This window comes from Gekko japonicus, unplaced genomic scaffold (assembly GCF_001447785.1).
Source record: "Gekko japonicus isolate JY-2015 unplaced genomic scaffold, Gekko_japonicus_V1.1 scaffold518, whole genome shotgun sequence".
NCBI classification, from domain to species: domain Eukaryota; kingdom Metazoa; phylum Chordata; class Lepidosauria; order Squamata; family Gekkonidae; genus Gekko; species Gekko japonicus.
Window position 1 is genome coordinate 315,772 of NW_015169789.1, and position 19,411 is coordinate 335,182.

Genomic DNA, 19,411 nt, shown 5'->3' on the forward strand with positions numbered 1-19,411 from the left:
AAAAAGCTTGGCCAGAGGGTTCATTTGACCAGCAGCCTTGCCTTTTGCTGCCCTGGTGCTTTTCTGCAAAAAGAAAGATGGGGGATTGAGACTTTGCATGGACTATCAGGGTCTGAATGCTGTGTCCATGTCTAATGTCTACCCCCTCTCATTGATAGAGGACTTGCTGGCAGAGGCCGCTAGAGGCCGAATTTTTACCAAATTGGACTTAAGGGATGCATACGTCCAGGTGCACATCAGGGAGGGGGACGAACATAATACTGCCTTTAACACCCCGTTAGGCCAGTCTGAATACCTGGTGATGCTGTTCGGGCTTGCAGGGGCCCCAGGGGTGTTCATGAACTTAATCAATGAAGTGTTACACAAATATTTATTCAAGGGGTTTTTGTTTATCTTGATGATATCTTGATCTATTCAGAAGATAAGTACTCGCATGTGCAGTTCATCAGGGAAGTGCTGAAAGCCCTCTATCAGAATCGACTGTTTACAAGACTGTCTAAGTGCGAGTTCCATAAGGAGGAACTGGACTTTCTGGGGTACCAGATTTCCAGGAAAGGCCTGGGCATGGACCCCCACAAAATTCAGGATGGATTTATTTATTTATTTATTTACTTACTTACTTACACTTTCGACTTATATTCCGCCCTCCCCACATGGGCAGGTTCAGGGCGGCTTACAGCAGGTTAAAAATAACAATAAATACAATAAAACATGGATACATCGACAAAGCAAAAATCTAAAATTCAATCAGTCACATTTATACGTAAAGTGCTGTTGCTTATGGATGGCGGTAGCGTTTCCAAGTCTATGTTAGATGGTAGAGAGTACACTGTGGCCATACCTATGTCATTAGCTGTTCTTGTTGTTCTCAACATGAGGGCCTTAAATGTTTAGATGTTAGCAGTTAAGGTGTTGTCCATGTGTTGGTGCTAGTGGTGGCTCCTAATCGAAGGCTTGGTGGAAGAGCTCCGGTTTACAGGCCCTGCGGAACTGTAAATGGTCCTGCAGGGCCCTGATGTCCTCCGGGAGCTCATTCCACCAGTATGAAGCAGCCATTGAAAAGGCCCTGTCCCTGGTAAAGGCCAGTCTGGCGTCCTTCGGACTGGGGAGAGCCAGGCGGTTTTGTGACCCTGACCTCAGTGCTCTCTGGGGAACTATGGGGAAAGGTGGCCCCTCAGGTAGGCAGGCCCCCGACCATATAGGGCTTTAAAGGTCAAAACCAGCACCTTGAAACGAATCCGGTATGCTATTGGCAGCCAGTGCAATGCCTTCAGCACAGTCCAGATGTGCTCTCGTATAGAGAGGCCCATCAGCAGCCTGGCTGCCGCATTTTGCACCAGCTGCAGCTTCTGGATTTGGGACAAGGGCAGCTCCATGTAGAGAGCATTATAGTAGTCTAGTCTCGAGGTGACCATAGCATGGATCACTGTTGCCAGGTCATTGTGTTCGAGGAAGGAAACTGCCTGATCAGCTAAAGATGGTAAAAGGCTGCTTTGACAGTGGCTGCTACCTGGGCCTCCATTGTTAAGGCGGCATCCAGGAGCACTCCCAAACTCCTAAGCCTCGGCACTGGCACCAGCGGTGCCCCATCGAAGGTTAGTAGTGGGATTCCTACCCCCGATCCACTCTGACTGAAGCACAGGACCTCCGTCTATATTGGATTCAATTTCAGTCGGCTCAGCCTAAGCCAGCCTGCCACTTCCTGAAGCACCCGGTCCAGATCTTCTGGGGCTGAGTCAGACTGACTGCCCAACAACAGCTGGGTAGCTGGGTATCATCTGCGTATTGGTGACACCCTAGCCTATGCCTCTGGGAAATCTGAGCAAGGGGGCACATGTAGATGTTGAATAACATTGGGGATAGTACCACCCCTTGAGGGACCCCGCAAGTCAGCAGGTGCCTCCGGGATGTCTGATCCCCTAAAGCCACCCTTTGTCCCCCATCTTGGAGGAAGCCATTGCAAGGCAAGCCCCTGAATCCCAGTGTTGGTGAGGCGGTGGGTCAGTAACTGATAGTCAACCGTGTTGAATGCCGCCGAAAGATCCAACAACGACAGTACCGCCGTCCTGCCCCGATCCAGATGCCTCCGGAGGTCATCTGTGAGGGTGACCAGTGCTGTCTTCGTCCCATGGCTTGGGTGGAAGCCGGACTGGAAAGGGTTTAGCATGGAAGTATCATCCATAAAGCTCTGCAACTGTATCGCCACCGGTCTCTCAATTAGTTTGCCCAAATAGGGCAAATTGGAGACTGGCCAGTAGTTCGCCAATTCGGCTGGGTCCAAGGATGGTTTTTTAAGGAGAGGGCGGACCATCGCTTCCTTGAGTGCCCCCAGGAACAGTCCCTCTGTGAGGATGGGAACACTCTCAAACAAGGCGGCAGCTACAGTCATTCCTCAGGTTTGCCAATTTCTCATCACCCGTTCATCCCAAATTTTGCCCACCCCTCACTGATCTATTGAAAACAAAGGTGAAGGGACCAGAAAGCCACAAACCAAGTTACAAGTTGTTGTGGACCACAGAATGAATGGATTGATTGGACTGGTCACTGGGGGGGGGGTTGTTTGAATCATGTATAATTTCAGAACTGGTGCCAAAGGAGTCAGTTCTGACACAGAATGGTCTTAGCTTGATTCATTCTCATCTCTCAATAAACAAATCACTGCCAAGAGAGTGTTGTTGAGACCAAGTTTGTTCAAGAGTCTGACAATAGCTCTGTCATTAGCTGAACTTGGAAGCACCTTGGGAGAGGAAATGTCCCTCAATTTCTGGCTGGTGGAAGCCCAAGATTTTCACAACTAAATATATCCATCAGCACTTGGTGCATCTTGTACCTTTCTCCTTTACTAAAGCATTCACAGAGAAGCAGCTCTGTTTATAATGTTAGTGTATGAAATCCAAATAAAAAGGTCAGTGTTTACGTAGTTTATATAGGACATGGAGGTAGGAAGCAAAGCCCAGGACCAAATAGAAGCCCTTAAAGAGGATAAGCAGGAGAGTAAGTTTTATCTACCTCTCCATCAGTCCCAAGGAAATAAGTGCAAAGGGGAGGCTATAGATTAGGTCAAAGCAGAAACTGCTTTGTACTTCTAAACATGAACTTTCCATCTCTGAATATGGTAATGAGATTTTACCTTCCATAAAGAGCCCATGCACATAGGAGCCCTCTCGAGGTGGAGCTGTCATATCCTCTCGATTCTTTTTGGTAACTTCCACTGAAAGGCACATTCTGTCAAGAGGCCACTCATTTTTCCTAGCCATGGACTGCATAATGGCTGTAAGGAAAGACTGCGGATTAAAGAAACCCGCTAGCCACACTGTTGTAGGTAGGGCAAAATCTGTTGTCCAGGCTTCCAGCTCCTGAAAAAGGAAATGGTGACAGCAGATTATAGCCAAGTATGCTGGCTGGTCTACGTAGACTTCTTTGCAGTTTGAACTATCTGTACATTCCCAAAGAGATCCTGGTTTGTGCTTGCCTGTTTCCTTTAGTTCCTCATGTTAACCTTGCAAAACTGGGTGGAATAAGAACTCAGCAGTTTGAACAGTGTGTCTGATTGGAGCACAGGTCCTTTGGGGCTGAAAGCATGCCAATGTAATCATATTTACCGTGTTCTTTTTTTAAAAAAAACATACATCAAACCCCAAGTGTTGGCAGCCCTTTGCATTCTGTGATCCAAAGATCCCAATGGGTAGCTGTGTTAGTCTGTCTGTAGCAGTAGAAAAGACCAAGAGTCCAGTAGCACCTTTAAGATGAACAAAATGTGTGGCAGGGTATGAGCTTTCGTGAGTCACTGCTCACTTCTCACGACATGAAGGCTCCTACCCTGCCACATATGTTGTTAGTCTTTAGGGTGCTACTGGACTCTTGCTCTTTTCTATTGCCAAAGATCCCAGTATGTGAATGGAAGGCACTTCTAGTTGTCTGTTTTCTCCTTTCTGTGCTCCCTTCTCTGAAAGCTGCTTGGCAGAGTCTGCTGACTCTAAGTCAGTTTATGGGGTACAGCAGGTGAGGCAATGAGCCACTCTCCCTGTGTGAACAGGAACTCCTTCATGCGGTGAGAGCTTTGGTCCAATCCTGTGTGTCTAGGTTTATGACATGGGAAGTGCCTGCTACTTTGTAACCACTGGTATCTGTTGGGCCTAGCACTCTGCAATATATTCTGTTAGAGCAGCTTGTGCAGTTTTGTGTGCATTTGCTCTCTTCTGAAAGTTTGGGTTTCTTTTGTCAACCACCATTACTGGTAAAGATCAGTTACATGGGATGATGAAGGACAAAATAATGCAGAAAGCTGGGGGGAAATGGGAATCAGCATATGCTGAGCAAGTTCCCCTCCCTACTTTAGGCAGGCTTTACACAGACCACCTCTTACTACTTTTGTCTAGTTCACGTAAGTAAAACTGCTGGTATGTTTGGATTTCTGAAAAAACCTGCCAAATCAGCATTACCCATATTTCTAGCTCTATTGTTTAGCAGTATCTCCAATTGCTACATGGCTGACTTATATGCAGCTGCAATGGTCAACTAACTGCTTTTGGTAATAATTGTATGTTTTGATTGAAGTCAGTACAACAATCATGAGCCACAATAGTTTATTAAAGGCTATAGTGATTCAACTAAAGACTTAGTATGGAATATTTGGTAAAATTGTTGCCAACTGTTCGGAAGACTGAAAACTTGTGCTTAAAGAAATTGGAAGGCTTTAACTGAGGCAAATCTCCCTACCCTGATTCGAAGCAGTAGATCCGCATACCACGCTGCTAAGCCAAGCAAAGATGGATAGGCACGGTTTGTCCAGGAGTCAGGCACGTTATCATAATACAGGGCATTTGACAGTTCTTCCATGTCTGTCGTGATTGTCAGCTCTCCCTGGAGAGGTGGGGATGAAAGCTTTTAATTGCATTCCTTTAGTCGGAGGGGTCCAAAGGTAGGGATCCCATTCCCGACCTCCGTGCCAGAGGTTAGGAGTCTGGGAGTGCTCCTGGATGCCTCCCTAACGATGGAGGCCCAGATAGCAGCCACTGCGAAGTCAGCCTTTTATCATCTTCAGCTGATCAGGCAGCTGGTTCCCTTCCTTGAACACAACAACTTGGCGACAGTGATCCATGCAATGGTCACCTCGAGACTGGATTACTGTAATGCTCTCTTCATGGGGCTGCCCTTGTCCCAAATCTGGAAGCTGCAGCTGGTGCAGAATGCGACAGCTGGGCTGTTGGGCCTCCCCATGCGGGAGCACATCCAGCCTGCTCTAAAAGCATTGCACTGGCTGCCCATAGCATACCAGATTCGCTTCAAGGTGCTGGTTCTTACCTTTATGGTCAGGGGCCTACATACCTGAGGGACTGCCTTTCCCCACATGTTCCCCAGAGAGCACTACGACAAGGGTCCCAAAATTGTTTGGCCCTTCCAGGCCCCAGAGATGCCAGGCTGACTTCGATGAGGGCCAGGGCCTTCTTACTGGCGGTTCCACACTGGTGGAATGAGCTCCTGGAAGATATCAGGGCCCTGCGGAACCTTTTACAGTTCTGCAGGGCCTGTAAGATGGAGCTCTTCCACCAGGCTTTCGACTAGTGACTCGCACTTAACAAACGAATGGCCCCAATATTAATACCATCATTGACAGCCTGTACTCCACCGATATGACCCAGACTGAGACATTAGCCGACTGTACCCATATTATGTGGACGCTCCTAATGCCTCGCCATCACTATATAATCTGCACTAGCACTTTTGTAGTGTTTTATATTTATATTCTATTTGATTTCTTTCTTTTATCTGTCTAATGAAGTTTTATGTAAGCCGCTCTTAGCCTGCCCTGGCAGGAAGGGCAGGATATAAAATAAATAAATCATAATCACTTGGGCTATACAGTCCATTTCGATAATTAAGGGTGTCTCTCTTTCTCAAAAATTCTGATTATTTTAGTGCTTTGGGGCCATCTCTGTATGATGCTGTACACACATGTTTTTGCTGGATGAGTAACTTTTGGCTTTACAGCTCCAATGTCAAAGTACTAATCCAGTTTCTGTGAGCTGCTGTATGTAGGACCAGCTGCCTTGGCTCTTAGAGCCAGTGGGGCTTCCCTAACTGGTCAGCAGCAGTATTCCCTTCAGCTTCTCCAGAGGGCCAGAACGCAAAGCCCTGCAATGGGGGGAGGGGGGGGGAGAGTGCAGCACACCAAAGTTACCACTTTGAAGCCAGTCTGCTTCCTGTAAACCCTGCCCCCAGTAATATAGAGAATGTGCTAGAATGTTCATGCCTCCAGGCAGTGAATTTCTTTTGCTCTGAATTACATAGTTGACTTGAGCCACAAGGAAAGGCAGGGTATAAATGTTCTAATAAAGAAAATTAATAAATTACCTGCCTGTAAGTATGAACTGAATCTGAGCAAAGAGCACCTCTCAACTTTAAAGTGTACATGAACACTGGCATATGCAGTATTTTGGCAGGGAAAACAGTATTATGTTAGTAAACAAAAGTATCATGGTCTACCAGGTAAAAGTGTCCTTCAGTTAAGTACCAGGAGAGACAAAAATCACAGATCTGATGAGTTATAGAGCTACTTTTGAGAGATGCTCCATGCTGTTTCTAAGGCAGTTGAAGATGTCATTAAATTTGGTTTTCCAGTACAGTACTAGCAATTGCATAATAGGCACCTACCTTCAACCCCAAGTTTAATTCCTTCAGAGAACGTCTAATTTCACTAGTAAGGATGTTCATGCGTTCACATTCCTGGAAGGCAACCACCACATATGGGGTCTTCTCTTGTGCCTTTGCCATGATTTCCACCATATTGAATGGTTCTGGAAGCCGATCCATTATTTCATCTAGCACAGATTTTACCTATTATTACAAAAGACCAAACATATATTTTGTAGTGGATAGCGTTCCAAAAATTTCTGCAAAGTAATTTTAAAAAATCACTAGAATAATAGATATGCTCCAACAGGAGGATAGCCTTCAGAGTAGAATGTCCCAAATTTCCTTCCACTCAAAGAAAGCTAAGTGTGATTTTAGTGGAGGAAAGGACAGAACTGTAGCTCTTTAGTCAGGGCAAGCTTATTGCACACAGTCAAAACGCAATGTTACAAGAACTCAAACAGTAACAAGGTCCTGGAGATCAACTGCAGAAGGGTGGCACTTTCCCTACCTTTTCCTCTCTGGACACACCAGTCCCTCCTCCAGCATCTGACTCTTTAGGTTGCATTTCCAACACGGTGCGGAAAAGTTTCTCTGAGGTGACTGTGAGGAAGCCGATTTCGGCATTAGGGTGAAGCCCATACAGGTAAGGACTCTCTGGTGGAAGATTCTCATCAATATATTCATGATATCCCTATAAAATAGTTGTTTTATGCAGTGTTAGATGTTATGTGGTAGTTACTTCTCAGCAGGTGTTTCAGCTGTGTAGCCCAGTGAACACATCCTTAACTTTATGCTGGCTTCCAGTTCGCTATGTGCTTCTAACAATTTTTGCCTCTCTCTTGGCTATTTCCCCAGGGAGTTCTGTCCAGCTTGCCCTCCAGCAGGACACCTTTTCCCATGGTTGTCTGCAGTGCTGTCTTTGTTTGCCGTCATCTGCCTTTCCTTGTTCTCCATACTGAACCCTGCAACTAATTCTCCAGACCTTAATTTCGTATGAGGCATAACTCTTGTATAGGCCACAACCTTACTGCCCTTGCCCCTCAAATTATTTCCAGCTCAGCAGGTTGTCAGAATAATTCCCACTCTTCTCACCTTGTAGTCAGAGTTGGGTGGTATGAGGAATCCTGGTGCCAGGAGCATTTCTCCCTCTAACATTTCCATACGGATGTATTCAACCAGGTAGGTCCTGCATAGTCTGCGATCCCAGTCATCAGTGATATGCCCCCCGTACATGATCTCACCAAAAAGATATCGCAAGTCATCCCAGGGAACCTAGGGAGAGACATTAACTCACCACCTTGGAATGACACTAGCAGGTGACTGAAATATTGAAAATGGATTGGCATCAATGCAGCCACTTTGGCTGAAAGTTAGATCCTGTGGAAACTGCATTACTTCTCCCATTCTGGCCTATGATGGCAGGGAAGACTTGAGATGTCAGGACAAAGGCTTGTGTGATCTTAGCATGCTATAAGAGGTTTGGAGTGGGTTAATAAAATGGTTTTCATTCTCTTTACATGGCACAAAAGTAGCCTGCACAAAACGACTGCAGCCCAGTGGTAGGGAAACTTCCCAAGTGCCCAAATGCAAGTTGTTCTGCTCTCCTGACACTGGAAGCCATTCTAAATTGAAGGATTTATTTTACTTTGTTCTGCCAGTACAGTCCTGAGAGCCCCAAGATGTTAATCTCCCTGAGCACAAGCTGCTCTTGTTAATGTTTCTCTGTCCCAAGTCTCTGCACTGATCGAAGATAATCTAGAATAATGGTTCTCCATTTCCTCAAAAGCCTTGGCTGACCAAACAGGCAGTTCATTGATCAGACCATCGAGGTTACTGGTTAACATTTGCTTTGCCATGCAAATAATTTAGTCAGTGCATCCTTACCCTCACATTGGCTTCCAGGTAATTATACAGTACATTCACAGAAATGGTGAGATCTCCATTGTTAAAGGGGTAAGACCTGTTCCATCCTTGAGCTCCAAATTTTCGCCGTTCTGCCACCACTGCATGAAAGTAGCAGAGGGCAAAGAGAATGCACTTGAATTCAATTTCTTTGGTGCACATTTCCAGCGTATCCTAAATGAGGATGCAAAAAGGAAATCTCTGTTTGATTAGTGCACTAGCTCCTAGGTACCCAAGATGCAGTAAGGCTGTACAGAAGAAACCAGGTAGTTGCAATTTGTCCTCTATTGCTTTCACCCACTTTGAGTGAAAATTGTCTGAAAGGATTAATGAAGTCAAATCAAGTCAAACTTCTTCTGGGGGGAAGAGGTTTGACTTGAGCCTGAAGCATGTAGCACATACATCTAGTGGAACATGCAGTTCTTCTTTTGAGCTGTGATTAGGAATGAAGAGCCTGCTTACCTGTGTAAAGAGATCCAGGGCTTTGTGTAAATTAGCATACATGCCTGTTGGAGGCTCATTGGTGATTTTAATGGCATTTTCCAGGAGTCCCTGAGGGATAATATGAGCCTCTGGGCTGGGAGCAGGCTCGGCGCTCATGAATACTCGGTAATCGCCGTGGCTGCCAGTGCTGTAGCGTTCAACTTTCTTATCCAGTGTGTTCAGCCACTTGGCTACCAGATGTATGTTCTGTAAAGGGTACGCAAGTCACATGTTGTTTGCTGCTAATGAAATTTAACTCCTTCAGAATCATGTTTACTTACAAGGTCTCATAATGTGACTGCAGAACTACTTTGCCTTTGCCTCCTGCCTTGAGTAGGAAATATGACCCAGTTTCAGACATTATCCATCACATTTCCTGCTATAATATGGCTGTGCATTTTGTGTTGTTGTTCCAGCTATTGGCTCAAACTTACCGAGATGTTGTGGGCCTTATTGATGCCAACATTTTTTCAGTAGTGTTCTGAAGGTAACATGTAGCAATAGTCTAAATAGGGGTAGGAGTGGACTGAGGGGCTTGGTGAGCTGGCTGATGAATCCTTTGTGCTTCAACCAAGTTCCAGCCCTCACTGCACTAAGCTTCTACTGCAGTCTGAGACAATGAAGCTATGGCTGTGCGCCAGGGCCTTCACACTATGAATACTACACTGGAGGTGTGGAGGATGGGGGAAGGGATCTGTTCATGGCCTTAATGTGTAAATGTCATGACACTGGATGCTTCTGTGTGAAGATTGCAGCAGTGTTCTTTGTCTCCAGACTCTGCCATATACCACTGGCATCATCATTGGCTTGTTCTGGGGGCTAGTCTTGTTTTACTTCTTGGAGGTCCCACATATACCAGGGAAATGGATCAGTTTACTGTGCAGATCATTTCTAGATCATGTTATAGTCTCAAGTAACTACTATGGGAAAAAATATTAGTTACTTAACAAATACTTTATTGAAATCATTAATGCAAGGGAAGCTTGGAGCCAGTGTAGTACACCAGACAAAAGCTATAAGGTGAAATCAAGGGGAAGCTAGTTGGCATTTAGATACCTGAAGAATGACCCAATGCCCTTCTACTGCAGCCACATCTAGAGCATTTTCTGCCACAACCTCTTGTCCTTGTCCTAGGGACACATTGTGGATTTTCCCGTTGTCTATGGTGAAGCCCAGCTTTTGACCTAGGAAAATTATTAGAATTAGAAAGCAGTGCTTTCATTTTCTGCCCTTATTGTTTAAAGCCCTTCTTATGTGTTGCTGGTCACATACTGAAGATGGGTTATTGGCTTACCTAGTGCTTCAACATCCTTTAGTGGATCGACTCCTGGAGAGAGGATAAAGAATATTGGTGTAGATTGACTGCTTTCGTCATAGGACTTGGAGAATTCAACACTTCGTCCTTCCACAAATTTACTCCCCATCTTCTCCTCCACAAAGTTCCTGAGAAAAGTATATAGGGACTGAAATGGTTTAGGTGATCATCATAGCTAGGGCAGCAACCTTGATTACTGATAATGGTATGGAAATTATTCTGTTAGTCAGATTTGCCCTTTTGTGGGTAAATAGTTTACAACTCAAAACACAGCTGAAGGAATGAGAGAGGAGGAGAATGAGCCAAAGGCAATGCCTTTTGAAATCTCCCTTCTCAGAATAGGAGCCTGAGTTTGTTTTGACTTGTTAATTGGATCGACTGTTCCTCCACTGGATAAAGAATTATCATAGAGTGAATAATTCATACTCTGTCAATAGGGCTCATTCGCTGGGAGGACTTCAAAAGCATGACAAGGAAGCAACAGCATGTCAGGATCCTGTGCCAAAATTCAGGCACATGAAAATGAGTGCTTGTATACTTCTCCCCACTTCTGAGGTTACTTTCCACATGGGAAACATCGTGTTTACATCAGGCCTTCTATTCTGATGGTAAACTGTTTTTTCAGGTTTAACTCAGGCTTTTAGGTAACCATGATCCTAACTTGGGTAGTCACCTACAAAACATTCAAGGCGGGATATAAATCGAAAGTCATAAAGAATAGAAGAAACATGGTCACTCTACAGAATTAAGATGAAAAAGATGCTGAATAAACTAGTGAAATAAACGGCTTCTAATACTTCAGAATGGTGGTGGAAAGTGCCATCAAGTCACAACTGACTTATGGCAATCCTGTAGGGTTTTCATTCAGAGGTAGTTTGCCATTGCCTGCCTCCATGTCATGACCCTGGTATTCCAGTCCAAATACTAGCCAGGACCAACCCTGCTAAGCTTCCGAGATCTGATGAGATCAAGCTAGCTTGAGCAATCCAGGTCCTGGCTAGTACTTTAGAACACTCATACTTAAAGGCCTGGGATCTTCAAGGTGCAGAAGAACATTAGATTTGTGCTGGATAATACGGGTCCATCTAGTCCAGCAACCTGGTTCACACAGCTTCCAACCAGCAGCCCTAAAGGGCCAATCAACAAGTTTGTTCATCTGCATTTTAAATTAGACTTGGGAATGTGCTGTCCATGTAGTAGTATGTTACTGAAGTATCTCAATACATTCCTATTTCCTGCTCTTCATTCCTGAGTGTGAGAATCCTAGCCTCTCCTTCTCTCCAAGTTCTTGAAAGAGCATGAAACATACTTGACTGCATAAGTCATGCGGTCTGGCCTCATGCACCGCATCATACACAGCTTCTGCAGGGCTGTCTTGTTCTTCCATTCCTTGGGGAATACTTCCTTCTCAGGAGTCTCAGACTCTACGAACTTTTTCCACCGCTTAGCAGAACCTTCAATATCACTGTCCAAGTTCTTGAATTCATCCATTTCAGAGAGGACCTGAGAGTAGAGGAACCGAGGTTTTAGTGTTGGTATTTCATACCCCAGTTACATCATTGTGTCTAACTAATGCTATCTTTTTCTAGTACACCTGACAGGAGATTCCTATACTAAGTTTTGTATGCCTTTTCATGGGAGGGGGGGTTTATCAACCATTTTACGGCTGTTTTATTGATGGTTTTTTATGATGTTATACTTTCGTTTGTTTTTTTTATGTTGTAAGCTGCTTTCAGCAGCCCTCTGGAGAGGCAGCCTGCTTAATACGTAAAAGTTCATTCGCTCTCTAGCTGCACATATTTTCCATCCATACAAGTGAGCCTGCTTCTCCAGTATTCTGCTAATATCTGCCTGAATTGCTAGGGGGGTGTCTTCTATCAGCTCAAGTGAATTAATAGGATCTATGGATGACAAGAGGAGGGTGCAGTGGAATTGTGAAGATGCAGTGCAGAAAGCACTTGAAAGACACGGAGTGCTCCCCATTGGTGAATGCTTCACATACTAATGTTATTATTTATTAAACTGGGTTTTAAACTAAGTGATTGAGGACATGGATCTTTGCCACCTTCCATGTCACCTACATCCCCTGCAAAACTGATGCCTGTGCCCAGGAACTCTCATAGATTTCTAAAAATGTATTCTAGAAGCAAGGGAATGGACCAAATGGCCTTTCTCTCCTTCTTCCCCAGCCTCTTGCTTCAGCAAAAATTTCCATTGGTGGAAAAGGGAGGTGGGGATAATTCACACTTTGTTCTCCCTGCAGCTCCCTATGTTATGTGGCTTTTTGTTCATGTGTCCTCTGACACCCGGCCAGCATGAGCGTTTTGGACATTGCTGGGGGAAGGGGAAGGAGTGAAATCTGCATTTTGTAAGCAAATGCTCACAGGACCCAAGCCTCTATTGTAGGAAACTTTCTTGCAACAATATTAAGGAAATGCTCTGTTAAATGAATGGTTTACACAAACCTGAGATAAAATGAGAACATACTTAGTGATTTTTCATTGAATGGACATGTAGTGTATGCACATTAAGAAGCTTACTGTACCTATTAATCACAGACTTATAGAAACAGAGCTAAGCCCATTCTTCCAGTTGGGTATTCTTTCATCAGTTTTGCATATTTACTGCAGCACAGAAGTTTCTTCCTGACCTGCCTAAATACATCCTATTACATACACCTCTGCCAATGTGGTGGTAGTTCCACAACTTTGATTTACTGACATAACTCTTCAACTGAAAAGTGTAAAAGAGTGTGAGTATAGTTAAATGTCCCTGATGAGGTTCCCATCAATTATGGACTGTGCTACTGGATCCTGCTGGGTTGTATTAAGTCTGAGTTGCAAAGATTAAAAACATAGGATAAAATGACTTCTCAAACAAACCTTAATTCCACCCCATCCTTGACTCAATAAGAAATCTACTGGAGAGGCTAATCCAGCTTTAAAAGGAAAGCGCAGGAGAAAGTCCAGTTCCACTGGATTAATTTCTTTCTTCACTAACAAGACCTGGAGTGAAATCAGAAAGTATAAAATTAGGGCTGTGTTTCCATACTTCCTTTGGAAACCATTGGTGGAATAGCAGCTGTGGCTCTTGTCCTGTGTTTGCTTATCCCAGTAAATTCTCTTCCTGGTTTACTGTTGACAGGAGAAAGAGAACCCAAAGGCTGGATCCCACCAGCAAGAAGTCTAGCTCTGGTGTCTTATGAGGCCAAATGTAGCATTCAGTGTAGTGGAACCCCAAAATACTGATGACTCTTGAGCACTAATGTGTCGACCTCCTATTTGGGAAGGACTGGTTTTCACTTTAAATTATACCTGGTGTTCACAAACAGGGTAGTTTCTGCTGCCACCAAGAATTTAAACAAATTCCAAATCTTCTCTCATTAGCTATTGTTGGTAATGTGACCTAGAGTCTGGGCTTTTCAGAGGTCTCTGTGGCCCTGAGGAAGGATTGAACTGAATTCTGGGTTAAACTTAAACAAAATAGGATTTATTGAAATAAGAACAAAATAAAATGCTGGTCAACTTTAACTGTTTTGGGGAAGAGAAACTGGTAAAATAAACTGGCAAGGTATCACACACAGTCTTTTGATCATAAGATCCCTCTCTGACAGGAATCACTCTTTCACTGGATAGCCACACTACACTGGCAAAGCTCTGTATTTTTTACTTTCTTTCAGATCTTTAGAGTTTCACTTTTGAAGACATATATACTGCAGTCTAAACTCTTTAATTTTCCACACAGACTCTGTCATCTCACTCTAGGGCTGCCAATTCCCCCCGGGGGGCGGATTTCCCCCTGCTTTGGAGGCCCGATTTCCGCCGCCGTGGAATCGGGCCCCGGGGGAAACCCCACCCCGGCGTGCACGTCAGCCGGAGGTGACGTGCTGACGCCGGGCACATTGGGGGCGGGGCCACAGCCATCTGAGGGGAGCCCCCCGCCGCAGAACAAAAGGTATTTGGCAACCCTATCTCACTCACTGACTCCAACTCAAAACTCCAACTGATTTCTCTGACTTTCATAACTGACTTCAAGACACACACAGAGATTCATTTCAAACAACTCCTCCCACTCTCAGTCATCCTCCAATCACACCACACTTGTCTCCCTCAATCACTCTACTCTGCTATCACTGCACTCCAACCAAACATTTAAAGAGACACACACACTCTTAAAACAAGGAATCATTACAACTAACCTCAGTAGCCAATGCACATCTAGTACAGAGAGCTTGGGCTTTTAGGATGCTAAATATCCCTATTTTGAACATACTTGATTGGATTGCACTGTCTAAGGTATTTTCTTGCCTACTGATTTTATTATAGGATGAACTCAGCCTTCTGCTTTGACCTATCTTGGTTGTATATTATCTTTCCTGTTGCATCTTCATTTACCAGGAGCTTTCTCCCACAAAACTTTCCCACAGTCTTGCATGTATTTTTCCTGGAAAGTTTCCTATACCTTGCCTTATAATACATTTCCTGCTTCTGCTCTAGTTGATGTAGTTAATCTCTCATTGACTGTTACCACCTTTTCCAAGGTAGTGAAAAAAGAATAAAGGACCAGCTATATCTAGGTATAATAAAGCGTTGTCCCCACAGTACTTATTACTGTGCATCAGAGGAGATGCTGACTAATGCCAAGGCATGAAGACAGAAATTTCCACTATTTTCTTTAAGTCACTACCAGCAAGAAATCTCCTTACCTGAAAAGCAACCTGGGCTAAAAATATGAGTTTGTCTCTCTCAAACAGTCCCCGAGCTGTATACATAAAGACAGAATATGTGATCTCGTCTGTCAGGTTGATCACCCGTTGTTTTACATCATCTGCCGGAAGAGTACGTTGGATGGCTTTCTCAAAAACCACATTGAATGCCTGGCAAAAAAAAGCAGCTCAGACTTCGACCTAATGTGACTGTAGCATTTTATTAAAAGCCACACAGACAGGTCAGTTTTCTTTATCTACAACATGAGATAAGTGTTGATGTTAACACCAGGCTTTTGAACTGTTCATTCTTCAATATAGCAGTCACCCAGTAGTCCCTGCCGTACAGGTATCAATACAGAGGTGGTCTGAGTGACTCAGTTTATATGCTAACAGAGGCAGAGATGACTATCTTACACAGATGTAGTAAATGATCCAGTAAATTGGCCTGTTCCATTACCTTTAGAGAGAACTGATAGATGGGGTTGATTTTGTTGAGGTCATTCAGTATGAAATATAACAAGGATGCCCTTTCTGCAGCTGGCCTGTAGTTCTCTCTAGCTTCATTAATTTGCACTTCAGTAATCTTAGATTCTTTCACCTTAAAAAAAAACAATCTTCAGCACTTCATATGTCAGTATCCTGGAAAGCTCTCAGATTTACAGCTGTGGCCACAGTAGCACAGTGAGAGTGTATGGGGCACCTCACTTACCTTTTCCTCTATCTCCATAGCTGTGCGCTTGGTTGTCTCGAGATTCTCTACCAAGGCTGTGTCCCCCAGAAAGTTCCCTGATGCAGCAGAGAGTCTGGCCAGTAAGGAATCCTCAAGCTCCTTCAGGATGATCTTAAATTCATTTTGTTGTTTTGTAAGAGTGGCCTAATCCAGCAACAAGAGGAAGGGTTAGATGGGACTTTTCCTAGAAGAGCTACAAGTCCCCACCCTCAAAGTAAGGCAGGCAAATAAAATCCATTTCTACAGTATGAAACATAATCCTTAAATGATTTATGCAGATCAAACAGGTGATACTCTCAGCACAAAAATAATTAAAGCCAGTAATTTCGATGAAGAAAGCGGGTTGCACTTACCTGTAACCTTTGTTCATCAAGCGGTCTTCTGTGCAGGCACACATGGGACTGCGATGTAGCAGGCCAACCACTAGGAGGAGCTAGCAAGCTCAAAAGAAATTTCTAGTATCCCAAGAGTGCTAGGCCTCCCATAGCACAGTGATCTTCCCGCCCAAAAGTCATGTGATATGGGAGGAACCAGCACTCTCCCCTCAGTTCTCCCTATGCCACCACATGGGAGTTCGAGGCTCCCCCAGTCTATCCCAGTATTGACTACAGGTCTTGAACAGCTAGATTTGCCTGATCTCAGATTTGCCCATTCCACCCTTTAATTACTCAGTGGTATGCTATTGGATCATGTTTTGATATGGAATTAGTTGTCTTTGTCCGTCAACATCTCACATGTTTTAAAGCAGTGTCAGTTTTGCATCTGACTGTGTTAGATATGAGAGCTATATGATGAAGAAATTGCTGTGTTTTCCCAGTTTGTACCCTGTTTGTATGTAGTAGGTGCTTTGGGGCAGTAGATCTAAAGCTTCACCTTAAACCATCTGGTTTCATTTGTAGTTAGTGAAAGTATGGCCACCCCCCAAATTCTTGTCACACTTGTCATCTTTCTGATAACAATACCTTCAGTTCCTCTAAGTCAGGTCTTTCCTTTGCCACAACAGCAGCCAAAAGCTGGTCTTCCAGTCCATCCCTGGTGACTAGGAAGTTGATCAATGTGCATTGAGCCTGCATCTCTGGTTTGTAGTGGGGGTTGAAGTACTTGGTGTGCAGAATGAGGCGGAATTTGGGATGGTATTCTACTTCTTTGTCTCCCATCTTAATGTACCTGGAGATTAGAGCATGAAGAAGACTAAAAATGCACCTCTCCAGCTCATAGGTCATGCCTATTAGTAGCTAAGTGGGTTTCCACCATATTTTATTTTAGCATGGATTCTGGAAACCCTGATATTTTCCTCTAGAAGAGATGACCCAGCAAACATTACAGGTAAGCTAAGTTCTACAATACTATCCTCTTTTTAAAATAATGGTATATGAGGCCTGCTTAGAAAAGTCAAATACAAATGATAGATGCTCAATAGTAGAACAAAGACTAAACAGGCCTGGACATCATCTTCAAAGGCACACAGGGAGAAGAGGCTTCTCTTAGAATTATGTGGGGGAAGTATGTGCACAAAAAGCCATTCTGGTCATCCTTGAGAAAGAAGTTTGCTTTGCTGACCTGTAGCTAGCATAAGCATGCTCACCTTCCACACCACTGGCAAGTCTTTGCCTCTTGAGCCAGTTTGGTGTAATGGTTAAGTGTGTGGACTCTAATCTGGGAGAACCGGGTTTTGATTCCCGACTCCTCCACTTGCAGCTGCTGCATCCAGCAGCTGCAAGTGGAAGAGTGGGGAATCAAAACCCGGTTCTCCCAGATTAGGCAAACCTTGGGCAAGCCATAGTTCTACCAGAGCTGTCCTTGAAAGGGCAGTTCTGGAAAGAGCTCTCTCAGCCCCACCTACCTCACAGGGTATCTGTTGTGGGGAGGGGACGGGAAAGGAGTTTGTAAGCTGCTCTGAGACACTGAGTGAAGGGTTGGGTCTAAATCCAATCTCCTCCTCCTCCTCCTCCTCCTCCTCCTCCTCCTCTTCTCCTCTTAATGGCAAAACAAAGTTTTGTAGCAGAAGCAGCATTTGTGGGAACACAGGTACAAATGCCCAAAAGGAAAGTGGAGGCATCAGTAGGTAATTTTGGGACCAATTTAAAAATAAGTGGTATGAAGGGCAGCCCTCAGTTTTTTTTAAAGTAACACTGCAGTAATAAAAAATTGTTTCTTGAAAGTCCCATTGACATCAATATGGCTTACTTCCAAGTAGATGTACATAGGATGGTGTTACTCTGGGAACTCTTAACCAATAGGTTATGTTAAAGTCAGCAATGGCCATAGGAATGAAAATGATGTAATTCTACATTCCCCTCTTTGCAAAACTAAATAGGCAGTGGGGAGGCAAAATATGAAGATGGTGTTATGCCATAGCACAAACCTAGTGTAAAACTCACCAGGTAGCTGCAACTATTTCCTTTTAGCAAAGAGACAGTGGTTAGCAATTTAAAACAAATGATTAGCTTGCTTATCTTAAACAGAAAAGCAATTGGGATACCGAGGTACATTGAACGGGTTCTGGACAGAGAAGAAAGCATGCCACTGCAGAGAAAGGAAGGTGTAATCTGATGCCTAGCCACCCACTGATTGTACAGAAAACTATGTGCCAGGCTGTTTTGGATTTAAATTTAATCTCAAGAATGTATCTTGCACCACATGACACCCCAGGAATCCACTGGAGAGTCTTTACCCCTCTCTGTACCCTGATACCCCAGAGATGACCAGACCAAGTATATTAGATGGGAATCCAGTTGCTTCAGCTCAGCTACTGGGCCTAAATCTATATACTAATAGTGACATGTAGCTTCCATCTGTGGATACCTAAAACCATGGATTGGGGACACACAGACGCTTAACAGATTTTTATGCAAACTCGGGGGACTCCCCAAATTTGCAGAGAAATAAAAAATAAAATATATGGGGGAGGGGTTAAAGTCCCCCAAATACAATCGTGTTCTCTGTGCAGAGAGTGCATTTAGGGAGCCACTTCATCTTGCCAGTGGCAGACACAGGCAGCCCCTTTGTGCCAGCAGCAGACACTGGCAGCAGTAAAAGCCAGCAGCCACTGCGGGCCTGGGTGTGGCAGAGGAGGATGTTCTGCGGTACGTGCTGGGTTCTGGAGCCTCACCAGACTCAGCGATGGGGGAGATATGGGGTCCCCTCCCATGAGAGTCTTGCAGACCCTCCACTTGTCTCCCCTAAAACACACTATAAATTGGAAGCCTGCGACTGTGTTCTGTATAACAGAGCAGTAGAGAAACTCATATATCCAGGAAAGTAGAACAATGGTCTTGGTTAAACTCAGTTTCATTATAGCAGGACAAGACACATCTGGGGCTATTTGCTACTGTCTGGGAATGTCACCAAACAGCAGCTATATGACTCCTGTCCACTTAGTAATAGAGGCACTCTTGCCAGTATAGGTAGAGGCTTACAGACAACTTAGTACAATGTACCCTTCTCTCTTTGTGCCAGTAAAACCATATATTAATGGCAAAGTCTACACTCACCAATGGATGTTTTTAATAACAGGAAGAAAAAAACCAACAAGGGACTGTCTCCTGATTGGACCAAAAGTCTAAAAGCTCTCCAGCACTTTCCATTTTAAAAAGCAGAGACTATGTGACTTCAATGCCTGTGCAACAGCAACAGC

At 44.3% G+C, this 19,411-nt stretch overlaps 1 protein-coding gene across 1 annotated transcript in view; it reads right to left on the minus strand.

The window, feature by feature from the left end:
- Window positions 1-19,411, minus strand: part of DNAH17 (dynein, axonemal, heavy chain 17) — a 184,248-nt gene that overhangs the window by 2,540 nt on the left and 162,297 nt on the right. Inside the window, exons 65-79 of the mRNA XM_015416991.1 lie at window positions 16,737-16,941; window positions 15,754-15,918; window positions 15,502-15,642; window positions 15,042-15,212; window positions 13,219-13,341; window positions 11,646-11,839; window positions 10,316-10,464; window positions 10,078-10,205; window positions 9,001-9,228; window positions 8,521-8,712; window positions 7,729-7,908; window positions 7,145-7,327; window positions 6,655-6,837; window positions 4,720-4,863; window positions 3,131-3,356 (exon numbers count right to left, since the gene is read on the minus strand). Of these exons, the coding sequence (XP_015272477.1) occupies window positions 3,131-3,356; window positions 4,720-4,863; window positions 6,655-6,837; window positions 7,145-7,327; window positions 7,729-7,908; window positions 8,521-8,712; window positions 9,001-9,228; window positions 10,078-10,205; window positions 10,316-10,464; window positions 11,646-11,839; window positions 13,219-13,341; window positions 15,042-15,212; window positions 15,502-15,642; window positions 15,754-15,918; window positions 16,737-16,941 (2,612 nt within the window). The remainder of the gene's footprint in view (window positions 1-3,130; window positions 3,357-4,719; window positions 4,864-6,654; window positions 6,838-7,144; window positions 7,328-7,728; window positions 7,909-8,520; window positions 8,713-9,000; window positions 9,229-10,077; window positions 10,206-10,315; window positions 10,465-11,645; window positions 11,840-13,218; window positions 13,342-15,041; window positions 15,213-15,501; window positions 15,643-15,753; window positions 15,919-16,736; window positions 16,942-19,411) is intronic.